General features: G+C 43.3%; 1 protein-coding gene across 26 annotated transcripts in view; it reads right to left on the bottom strand.

Moving 5' to 3' along the window:
• Positions 1-271: 271 nt before the first annotated feature.
• TBC1D1 (TBC1 domain family member 1) overlaps positions 272-19,917 on the bottom strand; it is a 253,237-nt gene continuing 233,591 nt past the window's right edge. For 24 of the 26 annotated variants that reach the window (XM_045392240.3, XM_074039523.1, XM_074039526.1 and 21 more), the window contains 3 exons: positions 16,527-16,696; positions 8,183-8,356; positions 272-4,438 (listed from right to left, as the gene is read on the bottom strand). In XM_045392240.3, the coding sequence (XP_045248175.2) occupies positions 4,235-4,438; positions 8,183-8,356; positions 16,527-16,696 (548 nt within the window). In that variant the 3' untranslated portion in view covers positions 272-4,234. The remainder of the gene's footprint in view (positions 4,439-8,182; positions 8,357-16,526; positions 16,697-19,917) is intronic. The other 2 variants (XR_012434775.1, XR_012434776.1) reach the window with 1 other exon arrangement.

The following is a 19,917-nucleotide window of genomic DNA, read 5'->3' as shown; positions in this document are numbered from 1 at the left end:
CTGATGAAGAAAAAAGAATAAGTAATTATGACTTAATGTGACTAGTTGTGTTCTTCTTCCATTTAGAGTTACTAAATTTTGAAAGTCAGTGCATTAAAAGCAACCATAAAACTAAGCTGAACTTGTAACTGACATCTGAATTACTAATCACAGTTTTAAAGCATTTACAGTAATGAAATGCTCATTATTCTTAAAAATACTGAATAGGAATTTTATCATTAATATTTTTAAACATTGTATTTTAACCTCATTCAAAACTTCTAGAATACAATTTACTCATGCACAAAATTTATTAATAAACATACATCTCATGGTAGAAATCTAAACACTTTACTACTAAGGTTTACAACTAAGACAGTTATATGGTTATTTTTACAGATATTAAGAGAGATATCTATGAAGCCTAAACACTAAGAACAATCTTTTAAATATTTTGTTATCAATTTCAAATTATCCAAATAACTGTTGTGGCTGCTCCATACCATATAACTCTTGAATTTCCCTGATCATTTTAATCATTTCTAGAGATGGCAGCAAAATAGTTTACATAATGGAGTTTCTCTTTTATAAAACCAAAGGTAATTCTGTGTTGATTTGTTTCTTCTAAAAACATTATAATGCAAAGGTTTTCAAAAGTCCAAAGGTAAAAAGGAAATAGTTGTCAAGAACAAACATTATATCTAATCATGTCAAATCCTGTTGCAATAGAATTTCTCCGCCTCTGGGTCCACACGTAGGGGTCACTCACTTGAGAGCCTCCCAGTTTTAACTCCCTATCAATTAAAGCTGCTGGAGGAATTTCAGGAGAGAAACTGATTTGGGCTCTTTACAATATAGGTCAGCTTTGCGAAAATGAAGCAAACATCTCTTTGCTTTGTAAATTGATGTCATCAGAAATGGTTCCCAAAACTCACCGGAAGTAAAGCTGGGTGCTGCCCACTATTAGGCAGCCAGAAGGCTAGGGATCTACTCTGATCCTGTAACCAACCATCAGGTGATTCTGAAACTCTCTACACCTCACTAAGCATTTTCCTGTACAAAATGAGGTGGGAGGTGACTTTCCAGTATGAAGAGAAGCTCCCTCCAGCTTTCCCAGTCTAGAATTATTTTGAGCGATGCCAAATCCTTAAAGCAGAGTTTACATTTACGACAATGTGGCTTATAAATTATTGTCCCACATAGTTTCTGGATTTTAATTAGTAGGATTAAATAGTAATCAGAGTCAGCTCTTCCTACAGCTGGCAGAGCAGGGCAGATGAAAGCTGGGAGGCAGTCCCAGAAGCCAGAAGTGGTCTCTGAAGTTTGTCATCTCTAATGGTGTACCATCAGTGACTCTCAATGCCAATGTCAATCTGAGTCCGAACTTTATGGATCACTAATTGTACATACTTAGACGAAGGGCCTCTATAAAAAGACTCAAACATGCATGCTGTCATTCAAAGTAGGCAGGTTCCAAAATTAACCATGGTGGCTTATACTATGTTAACGTGGTTAATCCAGAACTGTGTTTTCCAGAGTCCCCTTCCCTAATTCCCCTGAATTAGAATTGGCTCTAAGACATGCTGGCATGAGATCTGGAGGGCCAAAGTGAAACAAGTACCATTTTTCTCTGAGATAACCATTGTTCAATATGGTGTAGCAACGAGACAGACACGAAGGTGCCTGGCCAGTTCCAGCTTGTCCTCATTCCCTTCTGCTTCACCTCCAGCTCTTCTTCCTGAGTGTTGACTAGGGTGGCCCCGGCACACCACTAAATACCTGGCTGCAGACCCATGGAGGTGGTCACAGAGCCCCCGCCATGTCACCTGCCCAGGCCCACTTCTGCAGTGGCCTTGTGCTTTGCTTCCAAAAGACGACCTGGTGACTTAGCCTGATTCACACGCCTTCTGAATCTTCACTTCTCCAGCACTTCACACAGTTGAGATTGATCTAATTCTGTAACAAAATTTGGTATCCCATGGCACTTGGAGCAACTCTTCTCCCGTTTACCAAACCAGACACACAAACCTCCAAATGGATGTCATTGTTCTATCTATAGGCCACCCCTGAGAGGGAACCGAGTGTGCAAGCTGAAGAGAGTCTCATCCTGTTCCAGGTAATAGTACACTTCTTGAGGCCTCAAAATGTCTTAAGAGGCATAAATGGCATCAAAAGATTGACACCAGCAAGTGTACAAATGAGTTTTGGGGGAAATACAACACAAAACATGGTTTACAAATTTGGCTCTGAGAATCCTCACACAGTTGCCTCTCTGCACCTTGCCTAGTAAGTCACAAGCTGAGACTGTCCAATCTACATCCACAGGCTCATGTCAACAGTCCTTTCTGCCCAACACAATCTCGTAACAGCACTCATTGCCACATACCACTGATGGAGCTGGTCTCATCAGTGCTAAACTCACACCCTGGGTAGAGATGTTACAACTTACATAATTAACACTCAGATAACAATACTGGAAGCAGACACCAATACCTCAAATAATCTCACTGATGGTTGGGTAATGACCACACATAGGCCACAGGTGTTCATAAGGCATTCCTTTACTCCCAGGCTGAAAAGCAAAAATCCAAAGTTAAAAAAAAAAAAAAAAAACCACCATAAAAATGTGGGCATGAATTATTTCTTGTTTTATTGCTTTCGTGTTTCTTACTTGATGCAGAGTCAATGTTTTTGAGTAACAGTAATAAGATGTCCAAAATCCAACAGTAAACATTCAAATAGTAAAATCTGATGTAGAACAAAGTCCTCGAATGTTCACTCCTTTAAGTTACATCTAGTGGAACCACTAGGGATAAAGGCTGAACTCATCATCTTGGTTTATGATGGAAACCGCTCTCCTCTGACCCAGGAACAAGAGGAAGTCTTGAACGCCAGCCACCTGTTTAGGCACTGGGGGCAGCACTGTGGTCTCCTCGTGAAATGGCAGGGGAGACTCATAATGAGTCTAAGTATGGCAAACTCTCCTTTTACCCCAGGATTAAGAGACACCCCCACAACAACTGAGAGAATCAAAAGAAACTCCTATGGAATAGAAGAAGTGGTTACAGTAATAAAGATCAGAAATGATGGTGTTGTCAAGGAAGTGGCCTGTGACTGCACAGAACCCCATCTTTGTAAGAAAGCAAACCACTCTTAAATGCACATCAGAGAGGCTTTACACAGTGACTGGCTGCAAGCAGGACAACCGTGAGCAGCATTTTGCTTGTTGAAGGCACAGATCCTCGTCATCCTGAGAGAGGAGAGTCACTGTGTGCGACCTCTGAAAAACTGTCAGCTGTCATAAATCTGATTGCAGCTTCAGCCTGATCTTTTTTTTTGAAAATCCCAGACTCTTGGGGCACCCCTGAATATCTTGATGTGCCTGCTCCTTCTGCAAGAAATCAGATTTCCAAGGGATGGAGACTCAAAGGAACATGATTGCATTACATCACACAACAGGCAAAAATAAATACATGACTCTATAGCATGGGTATGAAACTACCACAAAGAAATATCTCAGACCCCACAACTGCAGCTCACATACTAGCAATACCTGGTAGGGTCTAAAAGGTGTCAACTGTCCCATAAGCATTTGCCTACTCTGACTTTGATCAACTGTACTTATGGGATAAGCAAAAATGTATGAAAACATTCTGTATTTTTTTAAAGACAAACCGTCTTAAATACCAGAGAGATCAATTTCACTTGACAGTGATCAGGATATCCAAATTAAATAAATCACTTTCCATTCTTCCCAATGATCATCTTAGGTTTCCATAACAAGAATGGGCGAGAGCCAACTGCACCTTGCCAGTGACAGAGGGTGTAGTTGTCACACAAACCCTCTTGGAAGAATGATGGACCCACGCGTCTGCCTGAGGAATGATCTCGAGCTCTTCCAGCTTTTGAAATTCCACAGTATTGTGAATGCTCTTTACAAACACAGTGATACTGAAAAAGGAACCAACAAGAAAATATAAGTTGCATTTATTCACGTCCACGCCATCTAAAGCTACTGTGTACAGTAATCAGGACTGGAGAAGGGACGATTTAGTATCTAAAAACAACAACAAAAACACTGGGACATGTCCCCTGAATTGCAAGTGGGAGTTCGTAAGAATCTACTTGCTGACAAGCCGGTTTCCTCCCTGAGAAGCACACTTTCCGCTTCCTTCTCTCCCTCCAGCGTCTTCCGAACCTCTCAGTTAAGGCCTGGACAGTGTGGGATGGTGTTGCAATCTCTCCCGCAGAGCTGTCAGTCGCCCGTGGGCTCGGGCTGCGTGCACTCAGGCTCTCGGAGGTCGCTGGGTGATGCGCTCCCACGCCGCAGCTCCTCCACTGTCTGCAGCAGGGCAGACCGCTCCAGCTCTAAGGTAAGCATGGCCTGCTTCAGCTTGCTCTCGCTGCTCAGGAGCTTCTCAATGGTGGCCTCAAGGCTTTGGATCCTACCATTTGCCACCTGGAGAATAAAAAAAATGAGAATACAATTGCCAGTGATAACACAGGAGGGATCCAGCATGCACTCGCAGTCCAGCCTTGGGAGCACTCTGGAGCCGTGTTTCGGCAGGGATGAGTCTACAGTTTATCATCAGTTCTGGCCACACAGGAAGGCAATTTGCACTCTTTGCGGGTAGGTGAACCAGGCCCCTAAAAGCACCCCGAGAGCCCCCGGCATTTTCTTCTCCTGCTATAGCTGCTGTGGAAGCCGATGCTGAGAGATGGTGGATCATGACACAGAGGGAACCCAAACCCCCAGGCACCACCACCGGAAAGACAGCTCAGATGGGGCCAAAGAAAGCTTCAGAGACACAAAGACTTCCCCTGTGCCAAGCCTCCGAGATACGTAACTTTGTTACTGCAGCAGAGCCTGGCCTGTTTTGATGAGCACATATATTTAAACCCACAAATCGATTTCAGACTGACAAAAACTCAAAACGGTTTCCTCGTGAAGGCCCAAGTAGTAACAATCCTCGAATCTGAAATTCTTTTCAAACACAGTGATACTCAAAAAGGAACCAACAAGAAAACAATTTATTCAGGTCCATGCCATCTAAAGCTACTGTGTAAAGCTAGTGATGTCTAGAGGAACAAGACATCACTATGTCAAGAAACACAGGCATTTACCCCGGAACACACATGGAGTCCTTGGAAAGGCCAAGTGTTCTGCTAAGAGGTTTATGTGCCTGGTCTCACTGACTGCTCACTACGAGTCTCAGAGATAAGCAGTATCCTCTCTTCCACCCTACAGAGGAGGAACGAGGCTCTGACTCAGTTTACATCCTCAGCACCTAGCACATAATTAATGCTAGTTAAATAGAATTTCCAGGTGTATCTTTCTAGCAACTGTCCCTCGTCTCATTTGCTCGGGCAGGCTTGCTTCCCAGGTGACAAGTGTGTTAGCTCTAGTGACATTAAGGGGTTCCCTAAGAAAACTGCAGAAACTCCAACACTTATGTTGATGTCCCTGAGGCCTTTCTGGCCCGTTCCCAGCTCACAGCTGCATCCTGGAGTGCTCTGTGACTTGTTGTATCTTACTAATCCAGTCCAGATTTGCCATGTTCCATTTTAGGTGGGAAAAATGGTGTGTGTGTATATATATATATATATATATATTTTTTTTTTTTTTTCTTTTTTCATTTTTCAAAGAAAATACTTTTTTTGAATGTGACACTTGTGCCAGACAATTCATGACTAAAAGTCTAGCTCTGGCTGGGCCACTAGAACACTCAAAATATAAAAAGGGACCAAGAGCCTTAGTTTGTCAGCCTACTGGGCAGGGGGTGGCCCCGCTTCAGGTATCTCTTTAAGCAGTACTCTCTGATCCTCAAAATCCACCCATCGTCAGGGCCTGGCTCAGGGCCTACCCTCATCACTTTGAAGCCCCTCTGCATTCCGAGGTGCAACCTGCAGCTTAGTTAGTAGTGAATTAATTTGCATGGTCATTTGCTATTCTGCATTAATGCCAGGTCTCCTCAATAACACTGATGCTTTTATAGAAGCAAGCACGTCTTCTCTTTCACACATGGTCCTGTCTCCCACAGCACCTGGCTGAGTGTGGGCGTCAATGACTTGTAGGGATTATGACAAATCCATGTGCATTATTGTTTGGTTCCATCTGGCACGTCTATGCAATCGTCTGATATACTGCTGAACAAAACAGGTGGCAGAATTTGCTCTCCAGTCTAGACAACGTTCACATGTGTTTAACAGGGAACGAAATGGGATTTTGATACTTCTAACAATTTTATGAACAGAATAAAGGTAGGAAATGGGTTGATTTTGGTATTTCGTCTCCCCAGAAAAGCTATATGAAAATTCAGTACTGTATTGAACACCTTTCCTTGTCTGTGTCTGAAAAGTGTACAAGGAGGAGGCATGATTCTCACATATGAGAGGCATATTTTCATAGAGGATCATGGAAAAACTATATCCAAACACCACAAATCAATACAATACAATCCTAGATCCAACTCTTTGAGAGCTGCAGTGTCTTACTCAACTTGGTGGTCCCCAGCACTCAGCACTGCAGGGACTCAGGAACTACTGGTGGGTTGGCATAGACCACAGTTTTGAATGATCCTTTCAGAAGTGCAGAACTACTTGGTCAAGAGAACGACCATTCCAGGGCGAACATCTGTAATCACCAATTACTGGTCTGATGCCTTTAGTGAGGAATGTAGGTAGCTAAGAAGTTTTTCACAGCTCCCTGTCTTCACAAAAACAATAGCACAAGAGCAGCATGGAATTATTTTCTATGCTCTGTCACCAAAAAACTACATGGTCATTTACCCAATACAACAAACCTTTTATGTAAGAACTGCCTATCTTAACAAGCTAAACACTTCAATGCAAATGTGAGACTTATTAGAAGAGTTTCCACCATGTTATATTTCAGGGACCTGTCATTGGCTTAGAAGCCATTTAAAATGACCACCTATACTGTGTACCCCTACAGGCCAGAGCGGCTCTTCATCCTCTGGAGACTCCCCTTGAGTCACAGCTGAGACTTCCAGTTAAATTGTATACAGGCATATTTTCAGTTAGGACATCTCTATCTTAGGGGAAAAGAAGAAGTTAAATTTCAGAATGTGAGTAGTTATTAGGGCTGGGCAGGAATAGCATTCAGTCTTGTTCCTCTCTTTCACATATCTGATCGGGTATGCTGGGATGGAATGCCTGCTGGGAGGAATGCATTTCAGACAGCTTGACTCACTAGGCTGGCCTTTCTCACCCTGCTGCCAAGCTCGTGTCTGCAAAGCTCATCTTTCTATGAAGAAAAATCAGAGGCTTAGATCAGAATGGGACTTATTCTCAGGACAGCCCAGGAACACCATAAAAAATTTGGGCAAAAATATGTATTTTTATCCACAGCCACTCAAAAACAACTTTTAAAAACACCCTCAAAACAATTCCTGAACAGGGACAGCACTGCTACACACTTGTGACATTAAAAAAAGTAGAACATATGGTTGCTTCATGCCATCTGATTGACAAAAGAGCTGCATTCCGCAGTTAGGCGTTCTTTTCAGCAGTGTGCCTGGGTGATGTGGGGGTGGGGGTGATGCTGGACCTGGTCAGCTCCCGTCTCCGTGCTACACCTCAGGGCTTGCTCTGCACACCCTCCTGCATGCACAGTCTCAACTGGACTTTCTTCTGTATGTCCTCACCTGAGTGTATCCGTGTCGAAATGGAAGTTTCTAGAGGGGAGAACTGAGACCTTCATTAATCAAATCTTTGTATATGCACCAAGGACTCACAAAGAATTATCATCTGCTCCGGTTTGTTATGTTTATTTCTGTGTTACTGTCCTCCTTTACTGTCCCTCTGTGGACCTAGCTGATTTTGCTCATAGAAGTTAAAGCTCTTAGATTCTCTTTGAGTAATGACAATGGCTGGCATTCAGCTAACAGGTCACAGCATCCTGAATCCAAGTTCATCTCTGGGCCTGTCTCCAAAAAGAGTTAAGTGCAGAAACAGCCTCTCAGAAAGCTCAGGGACCGTCTGACCTCAGCAAAGGACAATCTGTCTGCTCCATAATAAAAAGGACCCATTCTCCCAGGATACCTTTGATCCCAACTATAAACAGATCAGGGTGGGAAAGGTCCTCTGGTCATGGGAAAGCCCAGCCTGCTGTTGCCTTTGGTGAGTTAATGAACTACCATATATTTGTGATTCAGGAAGCTGCTTTATAAATATGCTCTACCTGCAACTGTTCAAGGAGGTCAAGGTTCTGTTTGCGTAAGCTGCTGTTGGTTTTCTCTAGTTTATCCATTCTTTGGTTGTCACTGAGAGGAGAGGAATCGATAAGTTCTTCTTGAAGGACATGGTACTCAACTTCATAAGCTTGTAACTGTTTAGCAATGTCCATCTCAAATACCTGTTATAGAAAGAAAAGTCATCAGGTACTAAAATTGAGAAAAACCCCACACATACAGGCAGGTGTCCGCAATCATGACAATGCGCATCTGTGAAGCGTCTCCTCTACGCTTAGCTCTATACTTGGTACTAGAAGTGATAAATAAGAACAACTATGCACTGAGAAAGTAATACTTTTACTTGGGACAAAAGGATATAAGAAACATCTAGAAATAATTCCAAGGTAACATTAAGTACAGGTTTTTGATACTCATCTTCCAAAAGTCAAAAAAAAAAGCTCTCATTTTTAAAGACTTTAAAAAATTTATTTTTAGTTCTTATTTCATTTCTTTTCTCTGAAAATTCTGTTAGGTTAGATAAATCAACTATGGGTTAAAAGGAGAAAAGAAACAAAAGAATCACAGCCCTGTTTGCACAGTCACCAAGTCAAAGTTTAATTATAGTTCAGTTGGGTTTTCAGAGTTACAAGAACAGCTAAGTAATGGGACTGTTTACTAAAAAACTCTCCTTTGCACACAAATATGCAGAAATGAGCCAAAACCCAAATGTCACCCACACAGATGAGTGAATACGAAACGATGCCTGAGTTGTCTTCTTTCCCACAATAGCAATGGTGACGAAAACACCACACGTGTGAAAAACAACCCCTGAGTGCCCAAGTGACTCAAGCTGTCCGTGTCTGTACTTTCTCTTGGTGAGGAAGGCAGGGCGGAAAGCAAAGTCAGAAGACAGCTGCTGCTGCCGCTGCCCAAGGCATTTCCTTTCTTTCCAGTTGTTTCCATGAGAGAACCCCAGGGGCCGGGGCCTCTCAGCACAGCAGTGAAGCCCCAACGTTTATCTGACTGATCTGAGAATACAGTCAAGCTGGGACCATCTTAAAAGAAAAAAAAAAAAAAAAACTTGCTAGATCAGAACACACATTCAGAGAGTGAAGTCAGACTTTTAAAGGGCAGAAACTGCCTCTCTATTGCATTTCCTTAAGCAACTCCAGTATTGTTAAAAATCAGTGTAAAACTACTTCTCGTGGCATCCTATTGGCATTCAAACTAGCCTATCTTCCCTGGAATCAATGTTCAAAAACTATGTTTCCTTTCTCTCCATTCCCAACAGTCTTATTTTCTCTTCCTTGGGATGAATTTTTCAGCTTGCTGTTTTTTATTTAATTCAGTGGATAATACTAATAAGGCACAGAAGTCATTTGATGCCTAAAAACTAAAATCCATTGTATCTGTGGCATGTGTGTGCATGTGTGCGAGGGGAGTAAGAGGGAGACAGAGAATTTCTACTGGATTGAACTGATTCTCTTTTATCCTTCTGAGTGACTATGAGGTCAGCAGGGATTATTATCTCCATTGGACAGCCGAGGTAACTGGCTCTGAGGCTTTGCGTCGGCCTTAAAATTGGGACTCCACTGGCGACTCTATGAATGACTTGAGCTCAGTACTTAACCTCTCTCAGTCACAGTTCCTGGCCTCCCACCTGGGGCAGACAGTGCCTACCTCCCAAGATGGCTATGAGAATTAAACAAGGCAACTCATGGAAGTTCCCAGCACACGCCTGGCAGGTTGAGCGGGCGTGCTCTTAGCTACGGGATCTGCTTCCACGCATTTGCCACAAAACCCTCACATTTCTTTTTTTTTTGTTTTTTTTTTGAGACGGAGTCTCGCTCTGTCGCCCAGGCTGGAGTGCAGTGGCCACATCTCAGCTCACTGCAAGCTCCGCCTCCCGGGTCTACGCCATTCTCCTGCCTCAGCCTCCCGAGTAGCTGGGACTACAGGCGCCCGCCACCTCACCCGGCTAGTTTTTTGTATTTTTTAGTAGAGACGGGGTTTCACCGTATTAGCCAGGCTGGTCTTGATCTCCTGACCTTGTGATCCGCCCGTCTCGGCCTCCCAAAATGCTGGGATTACAGGCTTGAGCCACCGCGCCCGGCCCTAACCCTCACATTTCAACCTCAGCAAAGCCACCATCAATGGATGCCATGTCATGGAACTTCTGAATCGTCTGAACAGTAAAAACCACAAACATCAAAACTGAGATTGTTTGGCACTCATGTATAATTATAAATACGGTGCTGAATAAATGTCCTGTACACTATTACTTTTTTTCTTCCATAAAGATTTATTTTTAAGTGATCTCCTAACCTGGAAAGCCTAGAACAAAACCTCTGACTTTTCCTACAGATTGATGTTCTGTGTTAAGTCAATGCCTCTCAGCAGTGCCCAAAGCCATAAACTCTTCCAGGCCTCCATTAATCTCTACCCTGGGTCGCAATCATCTCTGCTTAATTGCCTGATGATCTCCTGACTGCCAAGACTCTTAGGCCCTTCATTCTGCAGTTATGCCCCTGAATTTACCCCAAACCATGGCAATATGAGGTTGCTGGTCAAAGGAGAACCCGGGTCACTGAACAAGGGTTTCAGCCCTTGGGCTAGTTACTTGGGGAAATAAAAGAAGATGGGAGGGGTGCCTGTCCTTGCACACTTAGAGAGCACAGGTGATCCACTGCCAGGAGCAGTTCTCAGCCAGAGAAAGAGCAGGAAGGCCTAACATTAAAAACCCGATCCTTCAGTATGTTGTCTCAGATGAATAAAAAAGACGAATATTAAAAACTAGGTGTTGATGGGAAAACAAGACACATACACTTTAAGGTATTTTCATTTCTGGTCTGAGTCACTCCTGAGGCTGGACAAGTGCAGTGTCAACCTCCCCCGGGGTCTTGTGAGCACCGGTCACTACACAAAGCTGCAAGGTACCCGGCCCCTCTGCAAGGGGGACTAGATCTCATCTTCTTTCTGCCTGGCCCATCTCAGAGCAATTCCACTGGAGTCGTAATTACTGGAGATCTAGAGCCTTCCCGTCATCCTGGCTCTTAGGTTCTTCAAGGTTTTCGAGCAAGTTCCAGAATTTTGGTACTGAAGAAAATTTCTCTTCTGCTTACCAAGGTAGGAATGACCTATTCCCATACTTTCGATGTTTTGCCGAAAAGATAAAACTATTTTAAGTTACTAATAGAGCTACATTATTGGAAGCTTGAAAAATAAAAGAAAAATTACCAAATACAACTTTTATATCTAGCTGCATTTCATCTTTCCTAAAAGCATGTTTTTTCTAGTTCTAAACATAACCAACATAAAATTTCCTATCTCACTTTTCCTTTACTTAACATTGTATCAAATGAGAGCTTTTTCATGTCGCTATATATAACTCACTTCATGATATTCTACCAGCTCAACATACCATAATCATATTAATCCAGTTATCGAGTGTTAGACATCTAGTTCCAAGTTTCTATTATTATAAATGACAAATCTAGGATAATATCCTTATACATATGGCTTCCCTCATATTTTGGATTATTTCCTGAGGATACATTACAAGAAATGGGATGACTGAGTCAAAGGGTATGAATATTTTACTGGCTTGGGGTATGTATCGCCAAATTGCCTCCCAAGAGCCACTAATCAATGTGCTTTGCCATCAGCAACAGGCTAATGTTCTGCATACAGTATACCCTTGGTGCCGGGTATGGGCATTAAGAAATGTCTCTCTGTTGATCTAGTAGGGTAAAGCATTACATAAGTTTAAATTACACATGAAGGCAAGTATTTTCCCACATATTTGTTTACTAGATGGCTCCTCTTCGGTGAATTGTCTGTTTATGTTCTTGGCTCATCTGCTATTGTAGACTCAGCATTTCTCTTCACAGTCCACAGACACTGATTAATAAAGTCATGAACCCTGATGGTTTGTAGAACTCTCCACAGAGCTTCTGCCTTCCTAACCCCCTGCCCTCCAATCTGCTGGTCCCATTGCCATACTAAGGGCTGGAGGGTGGAAACAGTCGGCCCAGTATCAGCAACAAGGGGGCGCACTGTCTGTAGTGAATTACAAAAACAATAAAACCCACTAAAAGTCCGTCTGCTTGTTATTACCACCACATGTGAGCAATTTTCAACAACGCCAGTGGTAAACCACTTCTCCCCGCCATGCCCCACCCTCCTGGTATGGTACCAGTTGTCCTTGTACAAAACTACTCCTTTTCCATGGTGCAAACTGCCCGAGAAGGGACGGCTCCCCCACAGGCAGAAGAGGCACCTTTGCCTCTGATTTGAGGTGTGTCTTCTGAACATAGGAACCCTGGTTTCTAACCTACAAGCTCAACTGGAACAGGGACTCGTTTGTTCATCGTGTTTCTAACAGAGCTGCCCACAGCAGGGTTTCTCAGCTGTTTCTGTGTATGTGAATCCCCTGGGGATCTCGAAATGCAGATTCTGATTCAGCAGGTCTGCGGTGTGGCCCCAGATGCTGCATTTCTAACAAGCTCTGACATGATATGATGACAATGCTGGGCTGAGGCCATGCTCTGAGTGGAGCCTAAAGGATGCTGAAAATAGGCTATTTACCCTGCCTCCCAAAGCCACCCTTCCTCTTTTTCTTCCTTAAGCTGAGCTGAGGCTTCACAACCACACAGCACCCACTGTGACAAGAATGTAACACTGACCTCCTTTCCTTTGTTACTAATTATTCCCAGAGTTTCCCTTCTTCTCGGGTCAGAAGATGTAGATGGTTTATTCAATGGACAGTTTTTGGTAACTACACTGCCACAAAGGCTTCAGACACCCTTGGTCTTCTGTCCTGAGCTCTGTCACCTTTGGATTGCCCTCCCTGGCTGCTTTCAGCCTGTCCACATTGAGCCAGAGCTCCAGAGTCCTGTCCTTGGCCACCTTCTCTTCCATCCAGGATCCAGCTGTGTCCCAGTTGCTCAGGCTGAGACTCTCTATACAGGGAGGGCATTTAATGAAATGGAACCACGGCTATCATAGAGGACCACCTAAATGCCCTCACTCCCTACCCCACCTCATCGGTACACAGGGCAGTATGCTCCACCATCTGCAATGGAAGCATCCATTATACCTACTCTGAAAACCTCCAAGATTCGGGCCTGGGAGATCTCTAAGGCTGCAGAGGAATCACGTGGGACCCCATGTGTGCTTTCTGTGTAGAACTTAGGACTACAGCACCCTCTGGAGGGAAGGGGTCAGTGGGAAAGCAGAAAGCCTGACAGAGAACATTCAGATGTCAAGTTCAGATAGAAACACCAGAGGGAAAGAGGGCAGAGAGTTGCCTGGGGGTAGAACTACTTTCTATAAGGACCATTGATAGAATAAAAACCTGGACCCCAAATGCAAATTTTTGTGCTCACCCCCAAAATGTTCAACACATCAGGTTCTGAGAACAGCTCTCTGCTGTCATTCCTGTACCTTCTCTTTTAGTTCAGGGCTCAGCAAACCACCACCTGTGGACCAAGCCTATCATGCTGCACAGTTTTTAAAATAAAGTTTATTGCAACATGACCCATCATCCCCTTACATGCGGTCATGGATTTTTTGTGCTGCGAAGGCTGAGGTGAGTAGCTGCCACAGAGGTGAGCAGTTGTGACGGTATGGCCTGTGAAGCCTAAAATATATACTACCTGGCCTTCTTTGGAAAATGTCTGCCAGCCTATCTTAAGTCACCTTTTAAGTCCGGCTGGACTCAAACACCTCAGCTCCAACCTCACAGCCCTGGCTCCCATAGGCCCTGCCTTTCTACAAGGGGCCGGGCATGTTACTCTCTGCTCAGCTTCATCTATAAGAATAGGAATTATAATACCTATGTCCCAGAGTTATTAAGTCAGTGGAGACCAGGCACAGTGGCTCATGCCTGTAATCCCAGCACTTTGGGAGGCCGAGGTGGGCGGATCACTTGAGGCCAGGAGTTCAAGACCAGCCTGGCCAACATGGCGAAACTCCATCTCTACTAAAAATACAAAAATTAGCTGAGTGTGGTGCCGCATGCCTATAGTCCCAGCTACTCAGGAAGCTGAGGCACGAGAATGCTTGAACCCAGGGGGTGGAGACTGCAGTGAGCTGAGATCACACTACCGCATTCCAGCCTGGGCAGCAGAGCAAGACTCCGTCAAAAAAAAAAAAAAAAAAAAAGGCAGTGGAACAATGAATGGCAACTTCCAAATAGCCAAATAGTGGCCTGAAACAGGTACCCGCACAGCTGTTTTCTTCCCATGCCGTGTCCATTTCCACTCTTCCAGCACCGAAGGAGCACCTGATGTATCCTAAGAACCCTCAATATGTTTTATTTTTTGTTTTTTACAGAAAATAGGAGAGAATGGGATTTTTTTCTGAGGCTGAATACTCAGGAGGTAAACAATGTCAGCACTGGATACAGCCCTCAGTCTAGGTAACCAAGGCTCTCGGGGGTCTCTGCCCTAGAAGCTATAAAATGTAAGTACATGCAACAAAAGCTGTAAGAAGGGAATGAAGGAAAGAAAGAATGAATGAAAATGTCAGAAACCAAAGAATCAAAAGGGTAGAAAAGTCAGTATTAGAATTAGGAAAAAACTCTAAATTAAATGACCTCCAGAGGCTCTTGGCAGTGTAGGAGAGCTGCTACGGCACTTTGAGGTGAGAGAGACTTGAGTTTGAACCCCTGCCTTTCCACTTTGCAGTAGAGTGAGTGTGGGTCAGTCAGTGAACCACTTTATATCCTCTCAGGAGTGCAGCCTGGACTGAATAGGATCGTGCGTCTACTTAGATGCCCACCCAACCTGGCAAAAAGCAACGCCCCAACAAGCCAAAGCTATCCACATCAAGAAGAATGTGCCAGGGAAAGAAAAGAGATGGAGAGGCTCTCAATTAAAGATGAGTGCAGAACAGAAAAGCACTGCTCTTTCATAAGGGCATATGCAATGTGCAAGCAGAAATCCAAAGTTAACAATTGATATGAAACCTCTTCTTTTGCAGGCCAAAGTTGCATCCTTTTCTGTGCTTAACACCTAAGGTGCGGCAGCAAATGAAAATCACAAACACTGCATGTGGATGCAATTCACTGGAATCATGGATTCCTTCTGGACTATCAGAAATCTCCAGAGTAAGGGTTTTTCAAAAATAGCTTTATTTCACCATTTGTTTTTACCTGATTGCTCTATGCTTTCGTTATACAGTTGTGTGTTGCATCACAACAATTTGGTCAACGGCGAACTGCACATATCATATATGATGGTGGTCCCATAAGATTAGAATACCGTATTTTTATCGTACCTTTTCTATGTTTAGTTATGTTTAGATACACAAATACTCTGCCTTGTATTACAACTACCGACAGTATTCAGTATGGTCATGTGTTGTACAGGTTTGTAGGGCCTAGGAACAACATGCGTAGGTGTGTAGTAGGCTATACCACTTGGGTTTAAGTACAATTTATGATGTTTGCACAATGATGAAATCAACTAATGATGCAGTTCTCAAAACGTATCGCTATTACTGACACATGACTATCTGGAGCGGGTTCCAGGTTTATGAGAGGCCTGACTGCTGACTCTGCAGTGACTCAATGATGAAATCTCCTCCAGTGCTTTTGTAGCTACCCAGCCTCTGGACACTTCCAATGATGCCCCTTTCTCTGCTAAGCAGTGTAGTCCTCCATTGTCAGCAACCATTACTGGAAGGTTCTTCCTTAGACTGTACAGGATCAAAATCTGCTCCCATGCCCAACCCAGGGCATTCACCATCTAGTTTACTTGTAATTCCCAGTAAAACTCACCTCTCAGCCTCTATTCAGAGGGTAATGGTTCTACTGTATACTGAAACCGGAGGTACTGAAGCCACAGATATTGAACTGAATTCAGTTAAAAAAAACCACACACACACACACATCATGAAACAAATTCAAAGAATATATGTTCCCTATCATAACTTTGTTATCAAAGAATTATTCTGAGAAAATTCCAATTAATACCATTTAACACACACGCAAAAATCAAAGCACTCAATGTACAAAACCCTACAGTGCATCACTGCATAGGTATACGTATTTCAGAAGACCAAGCTACTAAAGTTGAAGTCTCTTAAATGTACGAAATTACTGATAACCTGTGCTGGTTTCTACAACTGAACTTTGCTACCATGTTTCCATGTGGCGTTTCACCATGATGCTCATAACACACACACTCACGATCATTCCACACGTTTGTGATATGCCTCCTCTGTGCCAGGATGCAGAATGCTGTTCAGAACACAAAGTGGTAGGAAACGGTTCCTGCTTAAGAGAGATTTAAGTTTCTACATATCTAGGATGGCTGAAGCATTTGCAAGGTTTGGACTGACTCCTACCTGATTGATGGTCTTTTCCATCTGTACCAAGCCCAGGTTGGGTAGCGTGTTTTTTATAAAGTCAACTATGGTTTCTAGGTTTTCATGCTGCAGAATCAAGGGCTTATGGCTTCCCAACAGACTTAAAGCCACTTTAAATATGACCTCTGTTCCCTGAAGAAAAATCATATCTGAGAAAACACAGAAATGCAGAAAGTTAAACCAGACGAGTTTCTCACACAATACCATTCCATTGCCTTTTCCACACATTACAGAGCAGGAGGATGGGAGACATAGCCCCACATTGCAAACTTTATTTCATTTTTAAGAGCCTGGTATCTCAGATAGTGTTGTCAAGACAGTACTGCAAATAAAAGTACATAAACATTTAAAATTATGTTTTACTCTGAAAATAAAATTCAAACATGCTTCAAAAGTTAAACTGGGAAAGGGAAAAAGGTTTTATTATTCTATTTTTCCAGGAATGCTCCTGGGTTTTAAAGGAGATACTAAAACATGTTTTTACGGGTCAAGCTAAAAGATTTTTATAGATAAAGCATCAGAAATTAAGATAGAGTAAGTAAAAAAGTGTCCCTGTTTCCTCTGTTTTGAAATAAGGAATAGAATTCGAAGATCTTTAAAAACTGTAAAACAGCTGTACAACTGCAAAAGTACATTGTTAAATACAAGTTTACTGATGTTTAACATGATAACGGAATAAAGAACATTTTTCCCTCTGAGGGAGTTCAAAGAACTCTGTCAAGGTTACTTTCTAGTTCTGGCCATATTTCGTTCTTAGACTGGCTGGCAAATGGATGCAATTTTTATACAGACTGCAGGGTAAGAGGGAGGGCAGCACTGGCCAAGGCAACCGGCTGAGCAGCAAGCCCAGCCCCATCTCCCCTTCCTCATAGAGTTGAAGCCGCTGGGGAAAAAAAGAGTCAAATGTCCTGGGGTTAAAGCAGAGCCACGATAACTAATTATTGGGTGACTAAACTGAGGCAAGTTACCTAATAACTAGAATAATAATATAAGAACAAAACATTTTAAAACTCAGAGTAGAAATATAATTAGAGGCCGGGCGCGGTGGCTCAAGCCTGTAATCCCAGCACTTTGGGAGGCCGAGACGGGCGGATCACGAGGTCAGGAGATCGAGACCATCCTGGCGAACACGGTGAAACCCCGTCTCTACTAAAAAAATACAAAAAAAAACTAGCCGGGCGAGGCGGCGGGCGCCTGTAGTCCCAGCTACTCGGGAGGCTGAGGCAGGAGAATGGCGTAAACCCGGGGGGCGGAGCTTGCAGTGAGCCGAGATCCGGCCACTGCACTCCAGCCCGGGCGACAGAGCCAGACTCCATCTCCAAAAAAAAAAAAAAAAAAAAAAAAAAGAAACATAATTAGAGGTAAGTGTCAGTATTTCTTTTCTCTCTTTCTTTTGGCTGAAAGATAATGGAAGAGAGAAAGAAGCTGTAAATTTCATCAAATCAAGGACAGCAAAAGCAGGTGAGAGGAAGAACCTTGCAGGATGCCTCTCAAGATGGTTAATATGATAACATTGAAAAGCCATGAAGAAACAGAAAAGCAAAGACTGGGTGCTGCTGTGCAAATGGGAAACCGAATCCCTGTAGTTTCTGAACAAAGCACAGGGAGAGAGGACAGATCTACAGGCCCGCTGGCTAGGATAGCCCCCAAGATCCTCTGTGACCATCACAAAACCCTTAATTAACCACGTGAGCTGAGATGGGTGCAGCCCTAAGCCATGCCAGTGCTGAGATCAGCCTGCTTCTCCCACCCAGCTCAGGGCCCACACTCTTTCCACAAACATCACAACTACTGATGGCTCAAGGTGGCCACAGGAAAGTGGGAAAGATGAATCCTTCACTTCCTTCTTAAGTCTGGTTGTTGAGGCTGGGAAGACATACTAGAGAACTGTGTCTTTGAAATCTGAGCTTTTCAGGGTAAGTGTAACATATACCAAGGCAGGCCAATTGAAGAATATTCCTCTGAAACATCTGGTTTATAAAATATAGTCTACCCATATAATCTCCCACTACAGAAAATAAAAAGATCTAAAATACTATAACAAAAATGTATTTTTAAACAGAAATGACATTTCCAGAAACAAAACTCTAAAGTAAATCTGAAGTTTCAGTGGTTTAGACAGTAAGACTTCCTAGACCTCCTTTCAATATATGAACATTTATAGCTGAACAAAAATTGAGGGCATCTTTCAGAACAAAAATCAAGACCTTTTTTGCAGGGATCCTGGGGAAAGGCTTTCCCTGCCACACCAGTGATTTTCTATAGCTTGATCTCTTTACTCTCAGAGGGACGAGTGCCTTAAATTAGGTACAGTACCACATCTACGCCAATTAAAATGAACGATTACTGGGAAACTTTTGTAAGCACAACCAAATACACAATCCAAATCAGTGGTCTCTTTAGGTTAACAGCAGATCTTCTGAGATTTATTAGGATCTTGGTTTTTCACAATAAATCAACTTAGTAAGTGCTTCCTATGATTCCAAACGGAGACTTTCCTGGAAAGGAAAGGAAAGGAAATTTGGAGGTGAGGGGGTGGTGTATGTGTTTTAAAGTCTCTTTATTGATATGTTAAAAAAATTAAGACATAGCCCTGGGCATATGATTTATTTTATTAAATCTGTTTGTATTTAATGTAATTAAAAAATAAATGTTCTTTCCTAATGCTATTCACAACACCTGAAGAGAACTCTGCTGAGTACCTTCTACTTTAACTTGATGAGCATCCATTGAGCATCTAATACACGCCAGGCACTGTGTTAGGCTCTGGGGATCAAGCCATGAGCAAAGGACAAAGCACACGCTGCAGAGACACCAAGGAGTTCTGGTTCGGTAGAGTTATGCCCAGGGTGTTACGAGAACAAAGAGGAAAGAAAAGGCCCACGGAAAGGTGACTGCTTGAAGAACTAATGAAAATTTCCTAGGTCAGAACTCGGGGATTAATACTCTGAATAAAAGGAAAAGAGGGTGTCAATACAGGGAGGTGTGCAGGAGCCTGAAAAACAGTCTGGCTGGCAAGGCAGGGCCACTGGTTGTGCAGGGCAGGTGGGCAAATGGGGGCGGGCAGCTCCAGATCACCAGGGGCCTCTGCCCCAGCCAAGCAATTCTAACTTCCCCCGGAGCACCGCAGGAGTCACTGAATGCTTTTTGTTCCTTTCCTCACTAGGTCAGTGCACTGGTAAGGAGATGATGTTAATGAGATGCAGGTTACGGGTAGGATCCCTGCAAGGGCTAGTTAGTGTCAGAGAAAGGCCACCTTTGGAGACTAGGCTGACTGATTCCTGCCAGAGACTCCAGAGACTCCCAAATGCCTGCTGCCAGAGGTGCTCCACTCACCCCACTCCTCCCATTCAAAGCGTCCATCCCTCCA

The sequence above is a fragment of the Macaca fascicularis genome, chromosome 5 (genome assembly GCF_037993035.2).
Source record: "Macaca fascicularis isolate 582-1 chromosome 5, T2T-MFA8v1.1".
Taxonomy (NCBI): Eukaryota; Metazoa; Chordata; class Mammalia; order Primates; family Cercopithecidae; genus Macaca; species Macaca fascicularis.
The sequence above is the reverse complement of the archived record's forward strand: the minus strand, read 5'-3'. Positions and strand labels throughout refer to the sequence as shown.